The sequence below is a fragment of the Cyprinodon tularosa genome, unplaced genomic scaffold (genome assembly GCF_016077235.1).
Source record: "Cyprinodon tularosa strain WSP-4 unplaced genomic scaffold, ASM1607723v1 ctg923, whole genome shotgun sequence".
In the NCBI taxonomy this organism is placed as follows: Eukaryota; Metazoa; Chordata; class Actinopteri; order Cyprinodontiformes; family Cyprinodontidae; genus Cyprinodon; species Cyprinodon tularosa.
In genome coordinates this window covers 630,946-656,698 of record NW_024039700.1, presented here as the reverse complement: position 1 = coordinate 656,698, position 25,753 = coordinate 630,946, and the positions used below count along the sequence as shown (strand labels likewise).

The window sequence follows — 25,753 nt, the reverse complement described above, 5'->3', positions numbered from 1 at the left end:
CATTAAAATATAGAAAGATTGAGGCACACTTAAAAACCTATTTAGACAGTGCTATCCAACTAAACTAACTAGTTGGACAAGAGGAGCATTAATCAGAGGAGCAGCGAAGAGGCCATGGCTACTCTGAAGGAGCTGCAGAGATCCACAACTCAGGTTAAAGGATCTATCAATAGGACAACTGTCAGTCTCTGCTGTTACAGAGAAGTGGCAAAAAGATTGACCCTTTTAAATGAATGCCAGAAAATAGCAGGTCAGAAGTTTGCTAGAAGTCATGTGGGAACACAGCAAAGGGCATCTTGTTAGATCAGACTAAAATTAACCTCTCTGGCCTACATAAAAGGAAAAAAAAAAAAGGACGAGTGACTGCTGGAAACTAACTGTTTCATACTAAAACGATCAGTCCGATGATAAGAGTAAGGGTTCGGAGCATTGTTTTCTGTCAGTCCTCATTTTTCAGCCAAAAGAGGAAAGAGCTGATGCGAAGACGGGTATGGCTGGATATTGGGAGATAATAAAAAAAAAATGTGTAACAAACCTGAGTGATTAAAGTCTTTTAAAGACCCGCTTGGAAAAAATATCTCCCTTCAGATGTGCAAAACTGTTGGAAACATACCCACAAAAGACTTTAAGCTGTGTTTGAAGAAACATTTAAAATATTTCTCAGTGTGGCAGAATGCAAATTCCCATACTTTTTACAACTTGTTTTCATGACATTATTACCCACCACTTAGCTTCTATTACATCAAACCCAAACATGCCACAGTAAAGATTATGACTGAAATGTCAAAACACATGAATGCTTCAAAGATAGTTCATTACAAAAGGTCTCCACTTATTCTTGTGAAATGCCTCTGTGTCTGTTTACATAATGTTATTACGCAAAGTGACGTTAAGCCAATAGTAATTCTGAGTTATTTAGTTAAAAGTTATACTTGCATACCCATCCATCATAAACTGCTAAAGCTGTCATGCATAGACGTTTGATAAATCAAAAATTAATGTCAGTATTAGTCAGTTTAACTGTTTTCCTCAAATATACACATATATAAACCTTTTTTTTGTTGTTGTGCATCCTTCCTCAGCATCAAAGAGCTCATGAGGATCGAGCAGCCCTGCAGTTCACCTTTTATGAGGTCATCAGTGCGAGAAAGGGAGCGCCTGCAGAGCTGCGATCCCTGCAGAGTCGCTGTCTCATCCCCGGCTTGTATGCTACACACCTAGAGAGGTGGCTGATGTACTATCCCGCTAACCAGGTATCCACAAAGACTAATAAAAGCTACAGATACTCTGATATCATAATTCTAAACAGATTTCAGAGTAAATACTTTTTTTTGTTAAATGTAAACTATACCGATAGCCTTCAATGATCTGTAACACTGCAGGATTGTCCTGTTACACTGATGCGATAGCATTGCTAATACCAGCTGATAATGCCCTCTACCCCTGAATGGTTGTGTTTGTTTTCAGGTGATGATCATTGATGGCCATCAGCTTAGAAGCGACCCTGCAGCAGTGATGGATGAAGTGCAGAAGTTCCTGGGCGTCACTCCTCACTTTAACTACTCCCAGACTCTTACGTGAGTGCCTGACACTGTATGCTTGCCTGTCATTTACAAGTGCTGCTTTGCATGAATTGATTAACAAGATCTGTAAAATCCAGTATCTGTGGGAAGCCTGACATCTGCTGGTCGGCACTTTGGTCCAGATCCTCAGCAAGACCTTAAGGAGTCACTTTTTATCAAAAACAACAGCAACATAGGAAAACTGAATGCTAACCTGGAGTAAAAAAAAACAAACAAGCAAAAATAAGCATTATTAGGATAGATTTAGTTTCTTTAAAAAAAAAACATTAAACCCATCCCACCAAAGGGTCGAACACATCCATAATAACTGTTGTATACCCCCAAAATAATGCAAAAATGTTCACACCCCTTCAATTTCTGTTTATTTTTTTATATACTGCAATGATTATGAAAATGAATGTGATTTTTTTCAGCATGAAAAAGTAAGTTTAATCTATGTTTGATATAAATTCCTTCTTTCTGTTAGTCAATTTTATAAAATTCCAATATAATACACTAAGGTTTATAGTTTTACTGTGTCAATTGCCGGTATTGGTATTCATATTTTTGGTGTTATATAAAGCAAAAATAGTATATGGTCTTTCTAGCCCCAGCAATAATTTGTAGAGAAGCACAGATCCGAGTATGGGATCAGATATCGGCTCTGATAGTTACTAAATAGCTGGATTGGATATTGGATGAAAGACGCAGACCCAGCATTCTGATCCGGTCATTTCTATTTTCATTGATATCATACACAGCAATACAATTACAGTGAGTGACTCGAATTTTATGTTTGTAACACTGATTATGTCATTGCGCAGTGCACACACAGCAATCTAGAATGATTTTTTTCTGTGTTAATTTGTTACCTTTTTTAACTATGTTTATCTCAAGCATGATGCTTTTATTCTCATGGCATGGTATACAGTTGATTAATTCAACAGTAGTATCAGATCGGATATATCAGCCAATACACTCAGCCCAAGTATCGATATCGGATTGGATCATAAAAAATGGATCGGCACGTCTCTATTTTCTAGTCCTCAAGGACAGGCCTGCAGGAATCCAACATGATGAGGAGCACTTTTATGATGTATAGCAGGGGTCTAGTGTCCTGAGCCTTTAGATGTCTTTACTTCCTCAAAGAATTCCATTCCTCGAATAACTAATTAATCTTCTGGAATCAAAAGGATAAATTCTCTTCTCAGTATGCACTCAAGCCATCCATACAAATTGTGCAAATTGTAGCTTCTAGCTCCTGTTCAATCTCCTCTTCCTATATCTTTGATGGGGTCAACAGTTAGAACACTGCCGGGTGAGAGAAAAGAAATTCTGGATGTTGAATCCGGACAGCCTTCAGGGTTCTGGACCACATCCTGGGTAGGAACACACATAGGTGATGCCTGTCTACTTGGGACTACAGCCTTCTGGAAAAGAACTACAAAAAAAATAATTTACACCAACATTAGTGAGTGGCTTAAGCTCTCCGTTATAAAACCAAAACATATGACGATGCATACATTTGCATGTGTCAAGCACAATTCACACTGAAAAAAATAAATCTCTGTGAAGTGGGCTGTGTCTAAGTCCTGTCATGGAAAGAAGTTTGTGATTTGCATGATTCAGATTGCTCAAGTTCTCTGAAGTCCTGCTAATAACATGATAATTTGATTTAGGTTTGGTTTAGCAGAGACATGTCTTGAGGACTGGAGTTGAAGAACCTTGATATAAACCACTGGCATGCAGGGTACTCTTACTCCTACAATATACGATATAGTTTGAGAAACTGTTTTTGCTCACAGAGTTTCTTTCCTCTAAACATTTAGTACAATACTGAAATACTCATGGGAGCAGCGGTTCAGCCTGAGTGGTGTAATATTGGTTCTCATCAGCCATTTATACCGCAGTAACCTCATTCTTGTATTGATTAACTGTTTGGTCTTTAAGACAAGCTTTTTCCACAGGATTCATTAATGTTTGCTTGAATCTCCACTTACCGTGCTTCTTATCTGTCAAGGATAGATTCTTAACCATACAGTGCCAGACAAATGTTCTCACACCTGTTAAACTTATATAACAAAGCTATGTTACAGACCAAACAAAAGCTCTATATGTTGATCAGTGATAAGTAAATTGAAGTACATTTTTTTAACATCACAAAACGTGAGAACTTGATAAACACTTTCTTATATTATTTGCCCATTTTAATTATATAACATAATATATAAGAAAAAATGTAATGAATATCTTATATAAAAGATTATTCCTATTAGGGATGGAACGGTTTATGAAAACCGTCCGAACCGTTCGGTTCGACTGTCTCGGTTCACGTGTGTTGTGTTCGGTTCATGCGCTGCTCCATTTTCTCATAGGCGAAGCATGTACACTCCAGAGCAGAAGGTGGCGGTACTGCGACCAAAGCCAACCACCAGGAGTAAACAAGAAGAAGAAGAAGCGAAGCAGCGTAGCCGGGTGTAGCAGAAAAAATCAGTTGTTGTGGAGAATTGTGTGGGTATGGCGGGTGGGAAAGAACAGGAGTTGGAAGACGCACCAGCAGCACTTTATAGGTCTGCTGTATGGGACCACTTTGCATTTAGAGTGACCTACGATGACAGCGGAAAGAAAATTGTGGATAAAAGTGCAAAAGTGTGCAAGCATTGTGCAACACGTTTTGTTTATGCTAACAGCAACATGACCAAAATGTCATGCTAACCCCGAAATCCCTCATACTCCGTCAGCGCTCCGCCCCGCTGCGCTCCAGACCGCCTCCACAAAGCAAAGCCTACAGCCTCCGCTGTGGCTCCCGTCCGCTCCGCTCTGAGTTCCTTGGAGATCGTAGAGGGCATGTGCAAGATGATTAAATTCAAAGCAGCAAAACATGCGGAAAGGATCCATGGTTTCCGCGAATCATTAAAAATACTTACAATTCATTAATTTTTTGGGGATTTTTTCATTAAAAAATTTTTTTCATACATTTTTATAATTTTTATTAATTTTTTTTTTTTTCCGGTGTAATAATAAACATATACCGAACCGAAAACCGTGACCACGAAACCGTGAACCGAACCGAACCGTGGATTTTGTGAACCGTTCCACCCCTAATTCCTATAGAAATTACAATAAAAATCTTCACATTTTTGCAAACCTCTGGATTTAAAATCATCATCTATTTTTTTCCGTACTTATAACATATTTTTCTCTAAACAAGATTAAAAAAGATTTTATACATTGTCTTACAAAATATCAGATAAGTAACATTTTTCTAATTAATAAAACAAATAAAGTTGCTTTGTGTTAGTTGTGTCACTTTTTCACATGCTGCTACATATAATCAGAAAAGCTTTTTTTTTTAATTTAACGGTGTATGGAATAAGACATGGTCTTGTTCAGACCGGTGAGGATTTTGGGAGCCGGGCGCCAATCCAGAAATCTGTATCTTCATCCATAAATTCTTCAAATGTTGTCTCATGTAAATTGACATTGTATTATTAGGTACTGAAATTGTAGATGAGAAAGTATCGTAAATTGACCTCTATTTTAGCGTAGCATGCAGCAGAGATGGGCTTTTTTAATCAAAATGAAAGATAGAGAAAATAATATTTACAAAGGATGACTTGGGAATGCTCTTAAGAGGTTTGTAGGTAGCTTTAAAAAAGCCATTTCAATTTAGCACTAGGACTGTTTCATCATCCTACCTCCAACATAGGCACCAACTAGCAATTGCCTTTGCTCCGCCACAGTTTCCTCCAGTTTGCTCCTTTTCCCTGCAAAATTCTGTCTTTTAGACTGATTAATACCAAATTTAAAGTGTAATTATTTTAGTCAGAAATATTAAAGATAAAATAAATACATAAAAGAAAGGATCATGTTTACTTGTGTGTTTTATAAAATGTTTCATCTTGCATCTCTAGAAGATTCTATAAAGGAAGAAACAATACTACATTAAAACTTTGTTGATGTTCTCACACTAGATTTTCCTGCACTGACTGTGTTTGCTGTATAAAGCTTATTAATGCTAAACAAAACATGCAGCCTAATGTAGGACTGCATAAGGAGCACTGACATTTCTAATATAGAGTAATTGGTTTAGTGGAGGTTTATAAGTTATTACATTTTTTTGGTTATTTATCTTCATCCTTCAGAATTTCAGAGGAGAAGAAGCAAGTAATTTGCATTTATTTTTTTTATCAGTCTACTCTTTGTTTTTTTATGTTGAAAAAAACAATGAATTCAAAAGTAAGAAAATGTATTTATTCTGATTTTAATTAACCCTCTTGGGTCCCATAAGTTTTTGTGAGATGTGATATTTTAACGGATTAATTCAGATATTGAAAGAATTAACAGTTTACACTGTTTTTATGACTTGAAAATTATTTGCATGAATATGAGACAGACCTCACTTTAATCAAGATCAGGTTCATCATTTTACAGTATTTTATAATGGCAGTGGCACAATGTTACTTTGTTTTTATCCTGTTTTTTACAAAGATGATGATGATGCTGCTGTTCCCAAAAATTACAGCTTTTTCCCCACAACAGAATCCACATGAACAGAGTGCAGGTTTTAAAGGGGGTCATGAGGTCAGTTGTTATGAAGTTCTGGGAGTCTCCTTGATATAGATAGCTTTTCACGGATTCCTGCGAGTCGGATAAATTATCCTGGATTTTAGACTATGTGAGGGGGTATTTTTTTAATGCATGTGAGAGCGTGTAGTCGACGAAACCCTGTAAGATTTTGAAATTCTCCCTGGACATTTTTTTAGGTATGAAAAGTAAGACATGTCCGGGAAAAAGATGACGTCTGGTCATCCTACCATATCAACAATTTGATGTTTCAGTGAGTGAGTGCTTGTTGCTATGATGTATCTTTGCCCAGCAGCTTTGCTCATTGTAAACCAGCCAATCAGCGCACAGCTCATCTAAATATTCATGAGCATACCGTAAAAGGAAGAAAACCTGTCGTTTTATTCTAGGGCTTTTAACCAGGCTTGCATTAGGGCACAGTAAATATGCCATTTTCAGCCCAACCAATGTTACACACTCTATTCAGAGGCCTTAAAGACCAGCGCCAAATACCCTATATAATCATTCTATGACCCCTTTAAGGTAAAGAAAAGATTTTTCTTTTAATATTTAAGTAATTTTAAATAATTTCTCTTAACAAGGGTTTCCACATAATGGCATATATAATGAAGGTAAAAAAAAATAGTTTCAGCACAAGATAACCCTCTTTGACTTGGAACAATTAGCAATGCCTAGACCTAATAATTTCATGCATCTGCCACTTAGAGTACAAACTGCTTGTACGATATCCTCTGCCTGCTCCTCTTAGTTACAGCTGAGATGACACAAGACAAAAACCTCAGCTGTCTGGACTGTTTCAATGCGAAAGACTAAACAGATCATAAAAAACACTGCAACCGATACAGCAACCCTGTACAAGTATTACAACCTAAAATCCCTAATAGTTTGGGAGATTTTTTCGCCTTTAAGAGAAGCATCCCTGATAATAAAATTCAGCCTCTTTAATAGCTGTTGTACAGTATATATGTGTCCTCATCATGGTCTGTGATGACATGATAAAACATCTGTCTTTTATGCTCTGGATGACTAGGAAGCAGTTTATTTCTCAAGCACCACTCATCAGAATGCAATCAGCCTGCAAAACCTCAAACTTTTAGACAGTGACATCCTGAATTTGTGGCTTGGACCGGGAGAAAGAATGGCTCTGTCTTCAATCACAATCCCACACGCATACAAATAGGAGAATCTGATGGAATAATGAAGGCTCTGTGTGTGTACGTGTGTGTGTTTGTGTTTTGTCTGAAGATGGAGTTAGACAAAGCCTAATCTTTTGTCCTGTCATTTCTTTTTTGACACAGCAGCCGTCTGACAGATCCCTAACACTCCAGGCCATTTTTAATCTCCTTTGTCTTTTGTGACTGAACCAGACCACTTAGCCTTTGTCTTGCTTTATTAATCCAAAAATATATGTAGACCAAGAAATATTTAATGCATCGTTTAAACCCACCAGCCTTAGCATATATGTTAAGCAAGATGAAATGAGAATGCACACTGATGAGAAAAAAAATAATAATAATAACAAATCAACATTCAATAGTGAGGATGGGGATAAAGAAAATGATGTAGATGTTCAGTATGTTGGGTCTCTGTGGATTTATCTTGCCTCAAACCTGTGCAATGTTTAGGTGGGCTGCAGATGTGAAATAAACATTGCTCTTCTCTAACCTGTTATAACATGTTTCACCTGCTTAAAAGCCATTTTTACAAATTCCTTACTAAATGCTGTTTATAATGCAATGACTTTTTTTTTAATATGGCTTTATCCAGCACTTTAATTCCTATTATCTTTTTCTTGGTGTGAGTGTCATTTTTTTTACATATTATATTATATCCATAGAATTCATCGTACCCCATAAAAAAGTAGTAAAATGTTCAGCCGTATGCCTTTTTTCAATTTTATGTATTAATACCCGGTTTTTATTAGCATTAATACCCAGTTTTTATTAGCGTCCTTCCTTCCTTCCTTCTTCCTTCCTTCCTTCCTTCCTTCCTTCCTTCCTTCCTTCCTTCCTTCCTTCCTTCCTTCCTTCCTTCCTTCCTTCCTTCCTTCCTTCCTTCCTTCCTTCCTTCTATCCATCCATCCATCCATCCATCCATAGTGTGCCTCATTAGTTATAATTATAGTTTTATACCTTTACCTTCTATGTAATGTATATTAATTGCATTATATTCATATTTGTTCTCCTTTAAGAGGTTTTACAATGTTGTTAAATTTGATTTTCAGAATTTAAAAAAATGCACTCTGTTTTTCAAATTTTATTCATAAAATACCAAACCAACCAAGTCCTGTATGACTTATTTTTCAAGCCACTGTGGGGTTCCTTGAAATTGAAAGTGGACTAATTGTACCCATTATGCATTCGTCCGGAGATGACAAGCATACTGTGCTGCCTGTTGTTCATTGTGCTCTTAATGTTATTGATTGTTCATGAGCTTAATAATATCCAAGACATATCCTTTTTTATGTTCTCTGCTAGAACATTTCCATGACATTAAACTTATAAAATTTGTATTTCATAGCAATAACAGCTGAAAGAAACCATTCACTTCATCACTCCCAGTGAAACTTACCTCTTTTCTTCTTTCTCCTTCTCTCAGCTTTGACCCTCAAAAGGGCTTCTGGTGCCAACTACTAGAGGGAGGAAAGACAAAATGTTTGGGAAAAAGTAAGGGAAGGAAGTACCCCCCCATGGAACCAGAGGTAATTTAGTTTCTTATTCATGAAAATAAATGTTTTTGCTTAGGGATGAAATGTATTTTGATGTGAAGGGATGGGTAAAAAAGTAATAGAGCAAGTTTTCTTTACTGGTAGTGACAACCCACATTTCTCTCTGTCATAGTAGCAAAATATCCCAAAGGACTCAAAGCAGAGGTGGCCTCTGTAACCCCATCAGATCCAGCCAGACGCTTTAAACCTAATTAGGAGGACTTAATAAAAACCCCAGTGAAAAAGAGAGCAAGGGAGATTGGGATAAAGGGAGATAAAAGATAGAGGCAGAAAATCTAAATCCATAAATCTTTGTCCTCCCTTATGACTCCACAGAACGGCTGCAGAAGATGAATCACACATTCGCTCTCACATACAGTGGTTACATTCTGTCTCCGCACATGTGCTCACGCATGGCTCACGGCCATGCCTTCTGGTCACCTGTAATTACAAATTATTTGAGCCTCAACCGAGGAGACACAAGGAGAGGCCAAGGAGAGGCAATAGAGTGAACAGCAGGGCAGAGAGACAAGAGAGGAAAATAAATACAGGGCCTTGCACAAGTATTAACAGCCCCTGAGCTTTTTCATGATGTGCTTGTGTACTATCAGGGTTTTATGTGGCACACCAACATAAAGTGGCACGTTAATAATTCTGAGTTGGAAGGAAGAGGATTCAAGGTTTTACAAAATATAATCAAATAAAGCCTTTTTACCCCTCTTCTTCCTGCTCTCTGATGCAACCTGATGACATTATTACTTCGACATATAATTAGTTACCATGAATTTAATCTAATTATAATTGCTGTCTTTTGAAGACCTCAGCTGTTTGTTAAAAAACATTAGTGAACAAACGGGAAGCAGCAGACATGTCAGATACAATCTTGTACATTTTAAAGCAGGATTGGTTGTTAAACAATTTTTCAAGATTTCAACCTTTAAAAAACTGCAAGAGTAGGGCAAAACTGTAAATATGGCTTCTCATCGAAAGAAACAGCCTGTTAAAGAGATTATTAAACAGATAAATTTGACTACGATCAGCAGCTAAGGTGAGACAAACTTTTCACTGGAAACTATTTCTCTTCATCACCCTGCTTGCTCTGTCCCCATGGTGAAACATGGAAGTGGCACTATCATGGCTTTTCTAGCTGGTAGAGGAAAAACTCATAGTTTTACCTTTAGCAGTATATCGACTGTAAGCGTCAGAACTGCTGTGGAATGATTTAGATTAATCTTGTGTTATTAAGGCTTCTAAATCTGAATAAGCATATTTGATAAAATATTAAAAACAGAATATTGGAAAAAACTGATCCATATGCAGTACCCTTTGAATAAGAACCATGAATTAAAATATTAATAGCTCAGATTTGTAAGCTTTTCTTCAATAACTGTAATCTTGCCTTTTCATACTATATGGTGTATTTTTCCTCTCCTTCTCTTCCTCTCTGCAGGCACGTGCATATCTCTCCAGGTATTACAGGGAGCACAATGTGGAGTTGTCAAAGCTGCTGCATCGGCTCGGACAGCCGCTTCCATCATGGTTGAGAGAAGAACTGCAGAAGGTCAGCACTGTGCCCATTAGGGCTCATTTTGCATTTTGATTAACCTGTGGATTTTTATCTGATTTTTTTTGCCTGGCAAAAGGTTCCTTAAAGAATACTTTTAACCGAATTAAATCAGGTGAAATTAAAACTTTTCCATTCAAGAAGCTCTTGATAGAGTATCTGGATGAATTAAAAGGTTTATTATCTTATTTTTTTTACAATTTAGGTATAATTACTGCTCTAAGTGGGTCGCTCTGTCAGCTAAAAGTATGTTTGACTCCTTATATTCCAGTTAACGATTAATCAATCACTAAATTAGTTGACAATTATTTCAGTAGTTGATTAATCATAATTAATCCAGTTGTTTCCACCCTTGTGCTCATCTGACCACCCTTTATAGGGAATTCAGTGAAATACTTTGAAAATAACATTTTCAAATTTTGTTTTTAAATCAATTTGTAAGGGCTATTCAAGTGATCAAAAATAGTAAATTGCCCTAAAGATATAAAATTCAGTAAATATGGGGATAGATGGGGATTTTTACGAAGACTTGCGGAAAACTTGCACATGTATCTGTTTTGTTTTTGCGGTTTGGTTTTGTATTAGACTCCCTTGTTTCCAGTTTTAAGCTTGAATGTTTTTTTTGTTTTGTTTTTTTCATTTTTAGACTTTTTTGTAGTTTGAAATCTTGTGTTTCTTATCAGATGCCAGACACCACACCATGGTAATGTGGTGCAGTAGTTGTACTTTTGAGTTTCCCTCCACCTGATAAAACTTCCCTGTTGATCTCCAAGTGTCTGATCTATTTACCAGTTGTCTTATCCCTTTCCAAAGCCTTACCTATGGTCATTAGATATGGATCACAATCTAATGAGAATACGATTCAGTTTACACCTCAGAAGGAGTTCCCTAAAATCATTAAAATAAAATACAGTTCAAAACTCAATCTACTTTCATGCTCTTTCACGTTTGTGCCTTCTTTGTTTTCCTTATTTAGTCTTTTAAAGTACTTGTATGGAAATGTTTCTACTAAAATTCATGTCCATGTGCATTTATGCTTTTCACACACGTTTCTATGCAAATCCCAGGTGAAATTTCACTCTCTAGTATTAAAAAATATATAATTTTGTGATTAAAGTCCTTCATTTCATTTTTTTCTCCCTTTTCTCTGTCTCCCTCTCTCCAACACCTCCTTTGTTTCACCCCTTTCTGAAGGTTAGATAACATTTCAGTCCATGAGCCAGCGGTAAAGGTCAAGATATGAGCAGTAGAGAAGCGACCAGGAGCTCCTGCCCTTCTTATGAGTGCTGTCTGAGGCCTTTTGGTGCACGCTGAGGTGAAGCCAAGGACTTGTTTCACCAGGGAGCTGCGGTGCTGCTGGATGGAGCAGGAGGACTGATGGGATGAAGAATCATCACATGGATGGATGGATGGATGGATGGATGGATGGATGGATGGATGGATGGATGGATGGATGGATGGATGGATGGATGGATGGATGGATGGATGGATGGATGGATGGATGCAGCTCTATAGAAACTGGGACTAAAACTAAACGCCAGTTTATAATGACAGATAGAGCTTCAGGACACTTTGAGGATTAGGCCTGTTCTGAATGGACTCTCATGCAAACCTGCAGTTACTTTAACTCTTTCTTTTTTATTTGATTTATTCTTAAGTTATGTTACCAGAGCAGCGCTGGTCAGCTGTGTGGGATTCAGAGATTTCTTTGTACTGAGTTCTATTCTATGTTTCCCCTAAGACAAAACAATAGAAACCTTTTAATGTTTACTTTCACCTATTCTTTGTTTTATTTACATTTTAATTGTATGTTGAAAGAATAAAAAAAGCCAAGAGGAGTTGGACTCAGGGTGAGTGACAGGCTGTTACTTCTTCCTTTGTATTGTAAATCTTCTTTTTAGCAAAACAGGTTTGAAGCAGATCTGGTGGCATTGTTTACCCTGCAGTTTGTCACATGACACTTTTACGTCAAAAGGTTTGGACTGGAAATAAGTAACTGTAACCAACAGCATAATTCACTGCTGTTTCCGTGTATTAGAGTTTGATTTCAGTTCTAAGAACTGCAAAGATATGACCAAAACTAGTCTGAATTATGAGATAAAAACTTTAAATTTAGGATTTTTTTTATGTTAATGCAGTAACTCTAATCGGGATATGTTTTACCAGTGTCTCATTTAGGTCAAAACCCTTTTTCCCTTTTAAAATGAGTGACCTACAGTATGTTTAGCCTCAATTTGAATGCAAACAAACCTAAATGTCAAATACAAAACCAAACTTGAAATAAAATGATGGATATGACTGTCACCATAAAGTGTTTGTGGTGTTTTGATCAGTACACACAAGTCCCATTTGTAAGGTCATGTTTGTTAAAATGTTTAAGGATGAACAATTTTATTTCATATATAGGGTTACATGTGCGTTCTAGGACTCTATTCTGCTGGTTTATTCACCTGTTGATTCCAAAACCAAAACAGAGACACGCAGCAGGCTAATTACTGTCTGACAATAGATGCAAAACTTACATACCAAAATATCTACACCCTTTCTAAATATTTTGTTACAATCATAAGCTGTAAGGGTTTATGTCTGGATTTTTTTTTCACCTGACCACTGCAAGTTAGCATATAATTATGAGCTGAAAAGGGACAATATTACCAATCCATGAATAGATTTTGTCCAATATGTTTTATTCTATATTTTATCTATACTTTAGGTGATACTTATACTTTCTTATTTAATCACTGAGTGCACACTAACCAGGAAGATTGTTTCTAGTTTGAAATAAGATAATTTTTTAGATAATACACAATGCTAATCAAGTATCAGTTTTTGTCTTTTCAATAATTTACTTTTATTTCCATAAAAGATTACATTCTAAAAATGACACCCTCCTCCGTTCTTAATGTGAAAATTATTTTTGCTTTTAAACCAGTGAAAACCTTTTATATGCTGACCAGATTTCGCCATGTCCCCACCACTTTGAGTCTCAAGTCTTTGACCTTTGACAAACTTCCCTGCCTTCTCCCTAATCTTTTTTCTTCCCATTATAGAGTTTCTATCAGATTCATGTTGGGGCCCTACCAATTATATCTTGATTTTAAAAAATGCATTGTACCCCTTACTGCATTGTAAAGAATATAAAAAAATTAAAAAACGGAATACGTAAACTCAAACTATCACTTCGTGAAAGCAACTTTTGATTTAGATTCATGTCTAAATTATAAAGTCTAAACATCATAAAGTATGTTAAATTACATTAGTTACACAAAGAGGTACATCATTTTCGATCGTCTCTTGTCATAAGGCATATCTTGGTCTTTAGCAGCTTATGCAATAGGAAAATAATTATTCAATGTGCAATAAGGGGTCATTGTTTTATCTTTTTGATCTATGAGAATTTAGAAAGGTTTTACAAAAGAATTACAGCAGGAGAAGTTTTGGGATTAAAATGAATTGAAGGCAATACATGATTACAAGGGATATTTTATGATTTAAATCATATACGGTAAATACATATCACTCTAACCTGTAAAACACAAACATTAAACTAAGCTTTTTTATTTATTTATTTTACAAAACAGACAGAATATTGTATCTTTTTTGGATTGTTGTAATGTTATATATGGGCCACATGGGGGCAGACTTTGAGAGCTACATTTAAATTGGTTCCACTAATTGAAGTCATGAAAAAATGTGAAAACTCCACTCGTTTTTTTTTATATATAACTTGTTGCAAAAAGATATATCTGAAAAACAAAATTAACAAAAGATCAAGTGTCTAATAACTCTCCACAACCATATTTGTCTCCCAGGCTCAGACAGTAGAGAGAAGTGTAACATGTATAAAAACTCATAATCTCTACTCTGCATAGGCTCCTAGGTCCTGTTATATTTAACTTAAATTTAACTTAATTTAACTTGGTGAGGTTTTAAGCTATGGGAATATATTCCACTTGCATTCTGCACTATTAACATAACATTTAACAAAGATTCGAATAAATAAAATCTCAGTGTTGGATACAATATCTTTGGGAAATTTAACATTTTAGTGCAGCTATAGAGTTACTGGTATATAGTTGGCTTATGTTCACATTTGCATGTTAAAAGACACAACCGGTTATTCTTGTCAACACATTTTATGACTCTACCGGCTCTGGGTGTGTACGTGTGTGTAAACTGTCTCTTCGCGTCACTCTGCTGTCATAAAAATCCCTAAAAAATGTTGTCCCTGCAGGTACCTGTCAATTGCTAGATCTGTGACTAACAAATACTCTAAAAGGAAACTTAAAACCGCATCAGCAGGGGTGTAAAGAAACCCATTATGGCTCCTTATTTACAAAACAAATCTTCGCTGACAACACATTTTACCCACGAGGAATGTTGGGTTTCAAGAGTTTTAATGTTTCAAATAACATATATGGGAAAAAGAACCTAGAATAGTTTATAACAGAGAAGAGAGGCATATCTTTTTATTTTTGAACACACCAAATGTGAACTGAAAATGACTTAGAAGGAACGGATATAAAAACAATACCTTTACTTTAAATATCTTGGGTTTGATTAAAAAGGCACCACAGATTTGAACTAATTACAAATGTTTTCTTTATGGGAAAATGTTTCTGTGAAACAACAACAGTATATAAAGTTAACATTAAAAAGGGGCATACTGAAATTATGCCTTTCTTTAATAGAAGCGTGTTAAACACTGGTAATTACAACACAAGGACTACGTCTGGCTGCCAAGAGGAAAACAATTGGAAAAACTGTTTAGTGCTTTTATAGGGAAACACTGTCTTTCTGAGTAAACATGACTCACAACAAAGTAAACTGTTTATCACTGCAAGGAAACAATAAGACATGACATAAGAGTCTTGCACAAAATTAAGACACATCTGAGAAATAAAACAAGACTGAAATGAGGCTTCTGAGCATATTTCACTGAGTATCATTCGGTTGAATTATAAAATAGGTGATCGTAGTGCAGTTTTATAAATTCATCCATAGTCAGTCCACTACATGTTTGGTCCATAAAAAATTAAAATTTAAAGATTACAATATAAGGTCACAATAAAAGTTTGCACACAAAACACAATTTAAATAAAAACAATGATACTGTTAACACTGAGATATTCAGTTGTGATGTATTGATGAGTGTGAGTAAACTTCTGCTTTGTGCTCTAACACTTTTCATCTGAAAATATTCCTTACGTGTTTTTCATAGGCGATATGTGTTACCATGACAGCAGATTGTCGTAAGTGAAATGTATTGCTGCCTTTTTTTTCTATCTGACCGATCGAGTCCTGAGAGGTCACTGCTTTCAGTTTGCCAGCCTCATCGCATTTTCTTATCACGTCCAGTTACTTTGCGGATCCACGAGTTGAAGGCGGAGACTTTGGTGTAAACACCAGGGGACTGTTGAGTCCTGCAGGCATGACCCCAAGACGTGACCCCGTAAACCACCCAGCCCCCTCCTGGGCGCTCGCACACCAACGGGCCTCCGCTGTCACCCCGGCAACTGTCCACACGCCTCTCTGACTGGACGGTCCCGGCACAGAGCATGCGGCTTGTGAAGGCGCTGTGATAATACTGCTGGCAGTGACGGCGGGGGAGAAGAGACAGGGGGGCCTGCTGCAAGGTCTTTGAGTAGGAACGTCCTGTGAAAAGGAAAAGATAGAAATGTTTTTGAGTTTTGATGGAGATTTGGGTTTAAAGGGTAATATTAGCTCAAATGCCTCAGTAGAATTATCGTCCCAAACATATGAATAGTTTTCTACTGCTACAAATGTTGATTACTTTTTCAGCTTGTGTTAATGCAAAAAGTTGCTGACAGAGATTAGCAAAAACTGAATCACTTTGTACCCAGAAGGAAATTTGTATTTTTGAACAAGTGGCAGGTGTATTGCTATAAACTACTTTTTTCCTTAGGTTTTTGAATGCATTAAATAAAGGAAAATATTATTTGGCCTGTTTTGCCAAGTGAATTAGAACTACAGCAAGCAACATCATCTCCCCCAACATCATCTCCCGTATGAACAGGAAGTTGGGATTTCTAATAAAATTTTCTTAAAACTTTTAAATCTTTAAAGTAGAACTTAAATTATTTTCAGACAACATTTTATATACATTCTTATGCTAGTTAGTGTGGAGCAAGGGGTTATTGTTACACCAATTATTTATAAACACATGTTAATAATACTGAAAAATAATCAAACCATATATGTGGGCCACTGCTAGAGAATGTACAGGTTTCCCAAAAGTAAAAGCAATAACTACTTAATAATTACTAAATCCAATGCAGCACTGCAGATGCTAAACTAGAAAAAACTAGAACTTGCATCAATCTACTATATTTTCAGCTGATACCTGTTGAAATATGAGTTAAAAAATTCACTCTGTGAGCACAGAGAGGGCAGTCTGTCTGGTCATCAACTCACACATCTATAAAAAAAAACAGTGAACATAATTGGGCTGATGTAGGGGGAAAAATACGAATTATTGCAGAATGGAAACTTATCAGAATTTATTTTAACAACAGGCTTAAAAATTATTTTATGAAGGCGTTCAGAGCAAAGACTGGTTTGAGTTGCAAAAAATAATAGGATCAAATGCTTTCGATGTATAAAAAAAAGAGATTGTGGAGTCAGAGAAAAAGTATTGTCCCCTGAATGCGCCATTTGAGTCTCCATGTAGTATAAAATCTACATTTTGAAAATCTTAACCCTAATAAACATGAACTAGAATGAAGCAGAGTCATAAATAACACAAATACTTAATTGTGGCTCTTTATTCCATTCAAACCCAAATAAAATCACTGTTTTACATACGCTAACATGACAAGGTTAGAAACTAATACATTCCCTAGAGTTGCCAAAAATGAGTGTGAATTTAGCCGTAAATAAATTCCAACAAGCTGTTATAGAAGTAATTGTGTTTGCCTGCACTTTATGCACATAATGCTTTTTGTAATTTCTGTTTCACATAGTGTATGAATAACAATTGAAGAAATAAACATGACTTTAATAAGATATTTAGTATGATGTATAATTATGTTGATAAACTAAACATGTTATGCCTGACCCAGAATTTGAAACTACATAAATAAACTTATACCCTGCTTTAAGGACTAGCATGGAAAATAAGAAGTAACTATAGCTAGAAACTAAACCAAGTCTTTTTCTTTTCTTAGTGGCTACATACTGTAGAGCCATTAAATATCGATGGCACCCTCAGTGTGTGTGTGTGGAAAGTTGCCTGCATGTCTGATATCACGGGTGGCAGATATCCAAACATAAACAGCTGTAGTAAATAGACATGAAGCCTTGCGTCACACACTTTCTGCTAAACATCACAGACTCTAAATAGTGTGTGTCCTCCTCACTTAAAGTAGAGCAGTAAAACTATGCCACCAGCGCGTGCTAACATGCATGTTTTATCAGCAGGGAATCATACGGGCATTAGGATCCAAAAAGCATATGACAGTGCGGAGAACGAGGTGTTGGATGGTGAAAGCCTGACATTCTGCAGGCCTAAGTGATGAGGTCGCGGTGATTAATGACACCAGCATGTAATTTAAAGATCACTAACAGATGTGTGTCGCTGCAAGTACAATTTACCAGTGAGGTGAATTTTCTATTATTTCTGGCGTTGTAATAGAAAAAGCATATGAATTTACAGATAGTGGTTTACTTTTGGAAATAAGCCACTATAACAATTATGTCTTTGTCCAAAAGTAGAGCTTACAATTTGAAAATCACTTAATATGGCCTTGATTCCAGTATTGCTGTTTCAGATCAGAAGTTTTAAGTATATTCCCCTAAATGTTTTGTATTCAAAAGAATGTTACCAAGTAAAAGTTTTGGAAAAAATGTTTGACATAATAGGTTATGTACTAAACACTGACCTGTGTCTCCCCAGCCAGTAATGTGACAGTTGCTGGCCTGTTTGAGCACTCTCTCTTTCCTCATGGGCAGGCAGGCGGGAAGAATGTGACGGCTGAACGACACACACTCTCCTGGTGCCTGGCCCACTGCTCCCGGTGACAGGCGAACCAGAGCCAGGTCATAGTCATTGCTGTAGGAGTGGTAGTTTGGATGGAGGATAATTTGATCAACTCCATACTCCTCTTCATACTCCTCTGGGACAAGGGAGTGGTAGTCGCCCAGTCTCACTTTATACTGCTTGGTGTTGTTTCCATACCTGTAGAAGTCAAGAAAGAACCGTTTACTATTTACTTTACAACCTTAAACCTGACAATATTTTATTTGTGCTTGTAGGCAGCAGAAAAATACTACAATATACTCTGTTTTGAAATAGAGGGAAAATTATGTATGGTTTTAAAAATATGTATGATCTGCAGTCTAAAAAGTAAAAGGATGTATTTTTATTCAGTAATCCTGGTACATACAGCATGTATAATTGGATTTCTTTAGCGTTATGTCTTTAACACCTATGTGCTATTATTCTAGGCTTAAAAGTTGGTGCTCAGACTGGTTCGGTGGAAAGCATCTGTCAACAGCAGTATTCAGCTGTCAAAAAACTGGAATTTAGGTCGGACTTTGAATGGGCCATTCAACCTCTTACAGCTTCTAACAGGTATGTAGCCTGTGCTGCCTTGTATTTAAATTTGCTTGTCTTTCGTTCAACTTAGCCCAGCTTCCCTGGCTCTGCTGGAAAAACCAAATTTTCTCATTTTTTTGTCATGTTGCCACCACTTTTTACATCCCTATTAAGGAAAAGTGTCCCGGGGCATGGCGGTGATGCATGCGTTAGGTACGAGACCTAAGTACAAGGCGCTCTGGTCTTCGACCTGCCCTTTTGAGCATGCCTTTTCCCTCTCTCTAGTCTCATTTCCTGTCTGCCTACTTTCAAAAAATTACTAAAATAAAGGCCACTAGAGCCTAATGAAAGGAAAGGTATCTCTAAAACATGATGATGTCACCAACTTTAATGTTAGCGAGCAGAAGCCAAAACTAAAACTTTGCTCTCATTTAAACAAAAGCCCCATATCAAATATACCCTTTATGTATTTTATGGCAAATTCAGACAGATTTTTCTTTTAACAACAGCTGTCTTTTTCCACATCATCTACAAAATAAGAAAGAAATTCTCTACCGCAAGAGGAATAGTTGACTTGTTGATAGATCTTACTTAAACTGTTTGAAAAGTCTCTCAGTTTCTCTGGTTAATATTCCTTTTGCCTGACCTCTCAGTTTAGGTAGATGATCATGTCATGATAGGTTTTGTTGTTTTATATTTTTGGCATTTTTAGATGAAGAGTTAAATATTGCTCTGTCAAATTATTTTCCTCTGGCCTGTGTGCTGTGTTCACTGATGACTAAATAGAATCACTGATGTACTTGAACAAACCTCTGAAGTCAGATCACAGAACAGCTGCATGTATACTGATATTAAATAAGACAGAGGTGTTCTCTATTTACTGTGTGTCTTCTGAATGAAGCTGATAAAAATGAATTTTGTCAGGAATATCTGAATGAAAGGAAGCCGAAAACAATAGCCCCGTGTTTTTAACATTTCTTGTTGTACAGGATTTTCTATTCATTTGACAATAATGATTATTTGGTTCAGTACTGGAACAGGACAAAATGTGAAAAGAGCGAGAAATCTTGTCTTCAGGCACCTGCAGTAATAACTTCTACCTTTTGAGTCAGATTGCACTGTTTTCCTGATACTCAGAGTTAAAGAAAAAGAAAATAGGAAGCAAGTAACAAAGTGAATTGTTACATTGTGCCTGTTTTGTTTTTATTTGAGTCATATTTCTGTTATCATCTTGCCAAACTGTGCTTAGCAGTCACATCATTTGCAGAAGCCAGACATCTGTGGCTTTCTCGAAATGATGTGAAGGATGGAAAAGAAATAAGAGACGAGGAGTGAAAGGAGGAGGCCTTTAGGAAGGAGCCAAGTCTCCACTTGTGTCCAGTTACACAAGGTGAAGTGCTCCCGGAAAGGTCTCTTGCCAATCTAATGTCAGTCTGTTTCTGGTTTCTGGCCGACTGCCTAAGTGCATCAAAATCTGCATACATATAAAGCCAACAGAGCAGCGATAAAGGGGGCACGATCATCTTACAAAGAAATCTACTTTCACTCAAGGCAGTTATTATTGACAGTAGCTGTTACTGTAGAGCATGAGCTCTTTTATACTGTTGCAATCTATAAATAGATTAATGTGTTGGCCGCATGTGACCACTGACCTCAAATCAGCTTTAACAGATCTACTAATGCTAGAGGTTTAATAAAAAATGTTCCTTTCAGCACAAACTAAAAATTAATATTTCGCTTTTTCTATTGACCGTGCTTGCAAAGTTGTGTTTATTTTATGTGTTAACATTAGTTTATCACGACAGTTACCACTTACATATATAGTTCTTTGAGGGCTGAAGGTTCCTTTTTCAGTCATTGCACACTCTAGCTTGCATGCTGCAAATGAAAGTTATAGGCTGTCATTTGCTTGACAAATGAAAGAGGGACATGTATTCAACAACAACTAAGGGAAATAGATTCAAAGGTTTGACCTTTGCAGACCAGTGAAATGCTAATTTAAAAGCCAGAGAAAGAAAGCTAGAGACAAAAATATTATTAAATACAACAAAATAGTGTGGCAAGGGCCCGCGGATGAGGTTGCCGAGGTCTCCACCTCTGGCTGCCGCCCAATCCTCATTGCACCGGTTCCTCATGGTTCCCCCTGCAGGTGGTGGGCCCACTTGGGGATGGCCTCGCATCGGTCCTTCGGGCTGGGCCCGGCCGGGTCCCACGAGGAAGAACCCGACCACCAGGCGCTCGCCGACGAACCCCAACTACAGGCCTGGCTCCAGGGTGGGGTGCCTCGATGTGGTCCTCGTCATAAGGGTGTTTGAACCGCTCTTCGTCTGAGCTGTCACCCAGAGCCTGTTTGCCTTGGGAGACCCTACCAGGGGCATTTAGCCCCCGACAACATAGCCTCTGGGATCACCCAGGCACTGCAACCCCTCCACCACGTTAAGGTGGCGGTTCAAGAAAGGGTTCAGGGTGAGGAGCTTGGTCATTCGGGAAAGGCTCAGTGTAGAGCCGGTTCTCATCCACATCGAGAGGAGTCAGTTAAGGTGGCTCGGACATCTTTTTCGGATGCCCCCTGGACGCCTCCCTCGGGAGGTGTTCCAGGCACGTCCCCCCGGGAGGAGGCCCAGGGGACGACCCAGGATACGTTGGAGAGACTATGTCTCACGGCTGGCCTGGGAGCGTCTAGGGCTTCCCCCAACTGAGCTGGAGGAGGTGTCTGCGGAGAAGGAAGTCTGGGAGACTCTGCTTAGTCTACTGCCCCCGCAATAAAGCTGAAGACGACGACGACGTAGTGTGGCATTAGAGGAGGATAGCTTCCAGAAGGTAGCTAGTCCATTAAACTTGCTAATGTTGGTGAATGCAACACAGTGTCTTCTAAAAATTATAGTTACCCCTTGACACAGATTTTGTCACGTCGCCACCAGTGTTTTGTCATGTTCTCACCAGTGTTTCAGTCTCTGTTAATAAAAAGTATCCCCACAGCATGGTGCTGCCACCATCAGGAAATTGTGATTAGGGCTGCAGTGGCATTGGAGGAAGGAGTTTGCCCAACCAGGTGATTATCAGTTCAAACCCCGGCTTTCAGTGTTGTTGTGTCCTTGGGCAAGACGCTTCACCTGCATTGCCTACTGATGGTGGTCGGAGGGACTGGTGGCGCCAGTGTACGACAGCCTCGCTTCTGTCAGTGAGCCCCAGGCACATTCACTCACATCAATATCTGAGTAAATGACTAAATGTAGTCCTCTTGACCTGAAAAAGTGTTATATATGTACAGGCCATTTACATTTCCCACACATGAGATATGATGTTATTAAATCAAAAGACCCTATTTTGGCCTTTGAGCTCTAGAGCTTGCATATTGGAAATTAATCTGTCACAGCAAGGACTGAAAGCTTTGAGCATAAAGAGAGACAGGACAGACAAAAGGCCCCAAAGGATTTTACTTTAAAAGGTAATTACAAAATTTTAAAGTACAAAAGTTCTTGTTGAGCTGAAAAGAGGGGTTTTAATAACCAACTGAAGGTTGTTATTGTGGTGATGTATTTTAGAACCTACACCACCGCTACCTAATCCTCTTAATCACAGACACGCTTCTATAACTATAACAATAACAAGGGAAGGATTTTCAAAACTATTTTCAAGATCAAACATTTGGAACTTGTCTTGTCATAATATCTACAAAGGCATGTAAACACCTCACTTGATTTGGTAAGGCTGAATCATATTATGCCTGGTATTTAGATCTGCTTTTACCTGCCTAGCAGAGATGCATAAATGAAAGATATGACAATGCCCTATCAGTGTTGAATGCATTCCATGACATAATAACAGTGTCCGTCCAGTCTATGAATGATTTGGCAATTATAAAGGTATCTACTACAAAAAGCAATGCCTAAGGCACGGAAATGAGTGACCGGTTTAGTTATTTCAAACACAAATGGTTATGGTATAATTATATGAGGCCAATTTAGTTTAACTCCTCTGTAAACTTTATTAGGACAGTGATAATAGCCTAACCAAACTAGTTAATGAGTCACTTCAGGAAAAGGAAAGAGGACATTGCAAAGAGTGAGTGCTATTGTATCATTAAATTCTCCTTAAATCTACCCTTTATCCCTTTTAGGCACCTCTGGTAAAGATATATAAAACAACTTTATGACTTATTGCAGTCCAAATAAAAAAAAAAAAGTTAAAAAACAATCCACTGGACTTTGAAGATGACTTATCGCAATAGACGTATTACTGTAGAGCAGGGCTAAACAATTAAAAATCCGAATAAAGAAATTCAACAACCAGTAAAGGTCCAGAGACATTTTTAATTATAATCTGTTACTTTAAAAATAATTTAACACTGAAATAAAATGAGATTTTTATGGATCCATGTTATACACTTAAAAAGAACATTTTTCAATTTTAAAATCCGAAGTGTTTTTTTTAAGGAAAGAATAATCTTTCAGATTGGTCTATAGACAATTTCACATATTTTATAAAACACCTGAACTGACCATTTATTGTATTAATTTCTTTTTTATGGCTAAATGAGAGCAGTGGGCTTTAGGCTGACCTGCAAGGCTTTACACCTGCGTTTGAATGGAGACAAAGCCATTCTCAAGCACATATCAAGGTGCTCATTTTGAGCCTGGATCGATATTTGTTTTTGATTATGTTCATGGTGGAGAATCCTGCTTCACAGCAGTAGGTTCAGCCAAACATACTCAAAATGTGGGCTCATCTTTGAGCACGCCATTTCCCTTTTCTTTCACCAGTTCACCGCAATTCTTGCAGCAGTCCACACTTTCTTTCACTTTTCTTATCTTCTCCTTCTTTCCCACCACCCGGCTTGCCACAGGTTTGCCTCCTGTGTCTAAAAGTAGCTAGCTGTAGCACCCCTGACCGACAAAGCTCATTGGCAAATTGGCATCACGTGCAGCCTGGTCCCGGAGGGCGTTACCGTACGAACAGGAGAAGTGGCACGAGTGAAATTAGACACCGCCGTCTGACAACATGCCGTAATTTATAAATGTTTAAAATCAGATTGGGTCCAGATTAGCGAGCAGGTGGGACCGGTCCAGTCCGCTAATCCGTGACCTCTGCAGTAGAGTAATGTCACAATGAATACGTATTTAGAAAAACCCAACAATTGAAGTGTGTTTATTTACAGTGTAGCCATTAAGTAGCCATAACTCAGAACATTTTCCAATCTAATTAAATTTCTCAAATTTTCTCACATTAAACTCCATTATGTATATGTGAGTAAATGATTTTTAAAATTTATTAAGTTATATTGTGAAATTCTTTGCAGTTTTTCATTAATATTTTGTTGATCCACCTTTGGCAGCCATTACAGCCACAATATTTTTCAAATATGATGCCACAAGCTCAGTAGATCCCTTTTTAGACAATTTTCACCCAGAATCAGGTTTGATTTCTGGTTTGGCCACTTCAGGACATTCACACACTGGTCACTCCGTTTCAGGTCTCACCTGTGTGCTTTTGGGTCTTGCCCCAGTCAGAGATCAAGAGAACCCCTTAGCAGGTTTTCTTCCATGGTGTCTCTGTACATTGCTGCATTCAGTTTTCTCTGTATCCTTACTACTCTGCTATTCTGGCTGCTGAAAAACCTCCCAAAAGCATGATGGTTCTACTACCATGCTTTACTGTAGGCATGGTATTGGCAGGTAATAAGGGGTGCCTTGCTCCTCCAAATATGATACCCGACATTCACACCAAGGACAGACCTGACTGGTGGATTGTTGCAAAGACAAGGGGTGTTCTCTTTCCACAAGGGAATGCTGGGACTCTGACAGAGTGACCATGGGGTTCTTGGTCACCTCCGTCACTAACGCCCTCAGTTTAGATGGCCAGGCAGTTCTAGAGAGAACCCAGATGGTTTAAAATGTCTTCCATTTAATAATGGTGAAGTCAACGGAGATCTTTGGGACCCTCAGTAATAAATTCTCTGTATCCTTCTTCAGATTTGTGCCTCAAGACATTCCTGCATCAAAGGATTAAAGGTTTCTGATCTTATGCTTGGTGTTTGCATTTTGACATCCAATGTCAGCTGTAAAACCTTATATAGACAGGTGTGTTGGGATTATTTTTTGTTATTCATGTGTGCGCTTTTTAAACCCTAATATTACCGGTACCTACCTGTTAAGTATAGTAGACATATCACATCGTTTTTCTAAGCATGGTTTAACACTATATAGAGGCAAATTCACAGACAGAGATAATAGTAACAGAAAAAACTCTGGTAGTCTGCATCGGGTTGTCATTGATCTAAAAACACTGTCTAATATCATAACAAGGCTGGAGCCAGTGATGTCTCATCTTTTACAAACAATATGTGTGATGTAATCATGAGACGATGTTGCTGGCTCTGAAACAGCAGACCTATAAAAAAGCTTCTTTTAACTGTTATTCAAGGCCCTTTCTGATGAAGCGAGCCCGGTAGGCCTATAGCATGTAATCCTGAGCCATTTCTACGGTCCAAGTAAAATGGAATTCGGGTAAACCTGCAGTCTTGTTTTATATTGGAAACGGTTATTTAAAGTGGTTGTTACCAGTGATTGCTACCAGGATGAGGACTGGAGGGAAAGCTCCAAGCTGCTACCATCTCCATGGGGCTATGGCTTTCATTACAGGTATGCACCTTTCCTAATTATGTTCAGTCAACTACATGTATCACAGGTCTACTCCATTTAGACTAGAAATACTTCAAGAAAGATCAGTAGAATACATAGAAAACAATGGGTTCTATTGTAAATAAATATGCGAAA

At 37.6% G+C, this 25,753-nt stretch overlaps 2 protein-coding genes across 4 annotated transcripts in view; one reads left to right on the top strand and one right to left on the bottom strand.

Moving 5' to 3' along the window:
- The window catches only part of ndst3 (N-deacetylase/N-sulfotransferase (heparan glucosaminyl) 3), a 79,645-nt gene extending 66,921 nt beyond the window's left edge, over positions 1-12,724 (top strand). For 2 of the 3 annotated variants that reach the window (XM_038274643.1, XM_038274644.1), the window contains 5 exons: positions 1,083-1,253; positions 1,468-1,577; positions 8,748-8,850; positions 10,307-10,417; positions 11,620-12,724. In XM_038274643.1, the coding sequence (XP_038130571.1) occupies positions 1,083-1,253; positions 1,468-1,577; positions 8,748-8,850; positions 10,307-10,417; positions 11,620-11,649 (525 nt within the window). In that variant the 3' untranslated portion in view covers positions 11,650-12,724. Of the gene's footprint in view, positions 1-1,082; positions 1,254-1,467; positions 1,578-8,747; positions 8,851-10,306; positions 10,418-11,614 lie in introns of all 3 variants that reach the window. The other variant, XM_038274645.1, reaches the window with a different exon arrangement.
- Positions 12,725-14,800: 2,076 nt separating this feature from the next.
- The window catches only part of prss12 (serine protease 12), a 34,707-nt gene continuing 23,754 nt past the window's right edge, over positions 14,801-25,753 (bottom strand). The window contains exons 12-13 of the mRNA XM_038274646.1: positions 18,322-18,617; positions 14,801-16,075 (exon numbers count right to left, since the gene is read on the bottom strand). Coding sequence (XP_038130574.1) covers positions 15,753-16,075; positions 18,322-18,617 — 619 coding nt within the window. The 3' untranslated portion in view covers positions 14,801-15,752. The remainder of the gene's footprint in view (positions 16,076-18,321; positions 18,618-25,753) is intronic.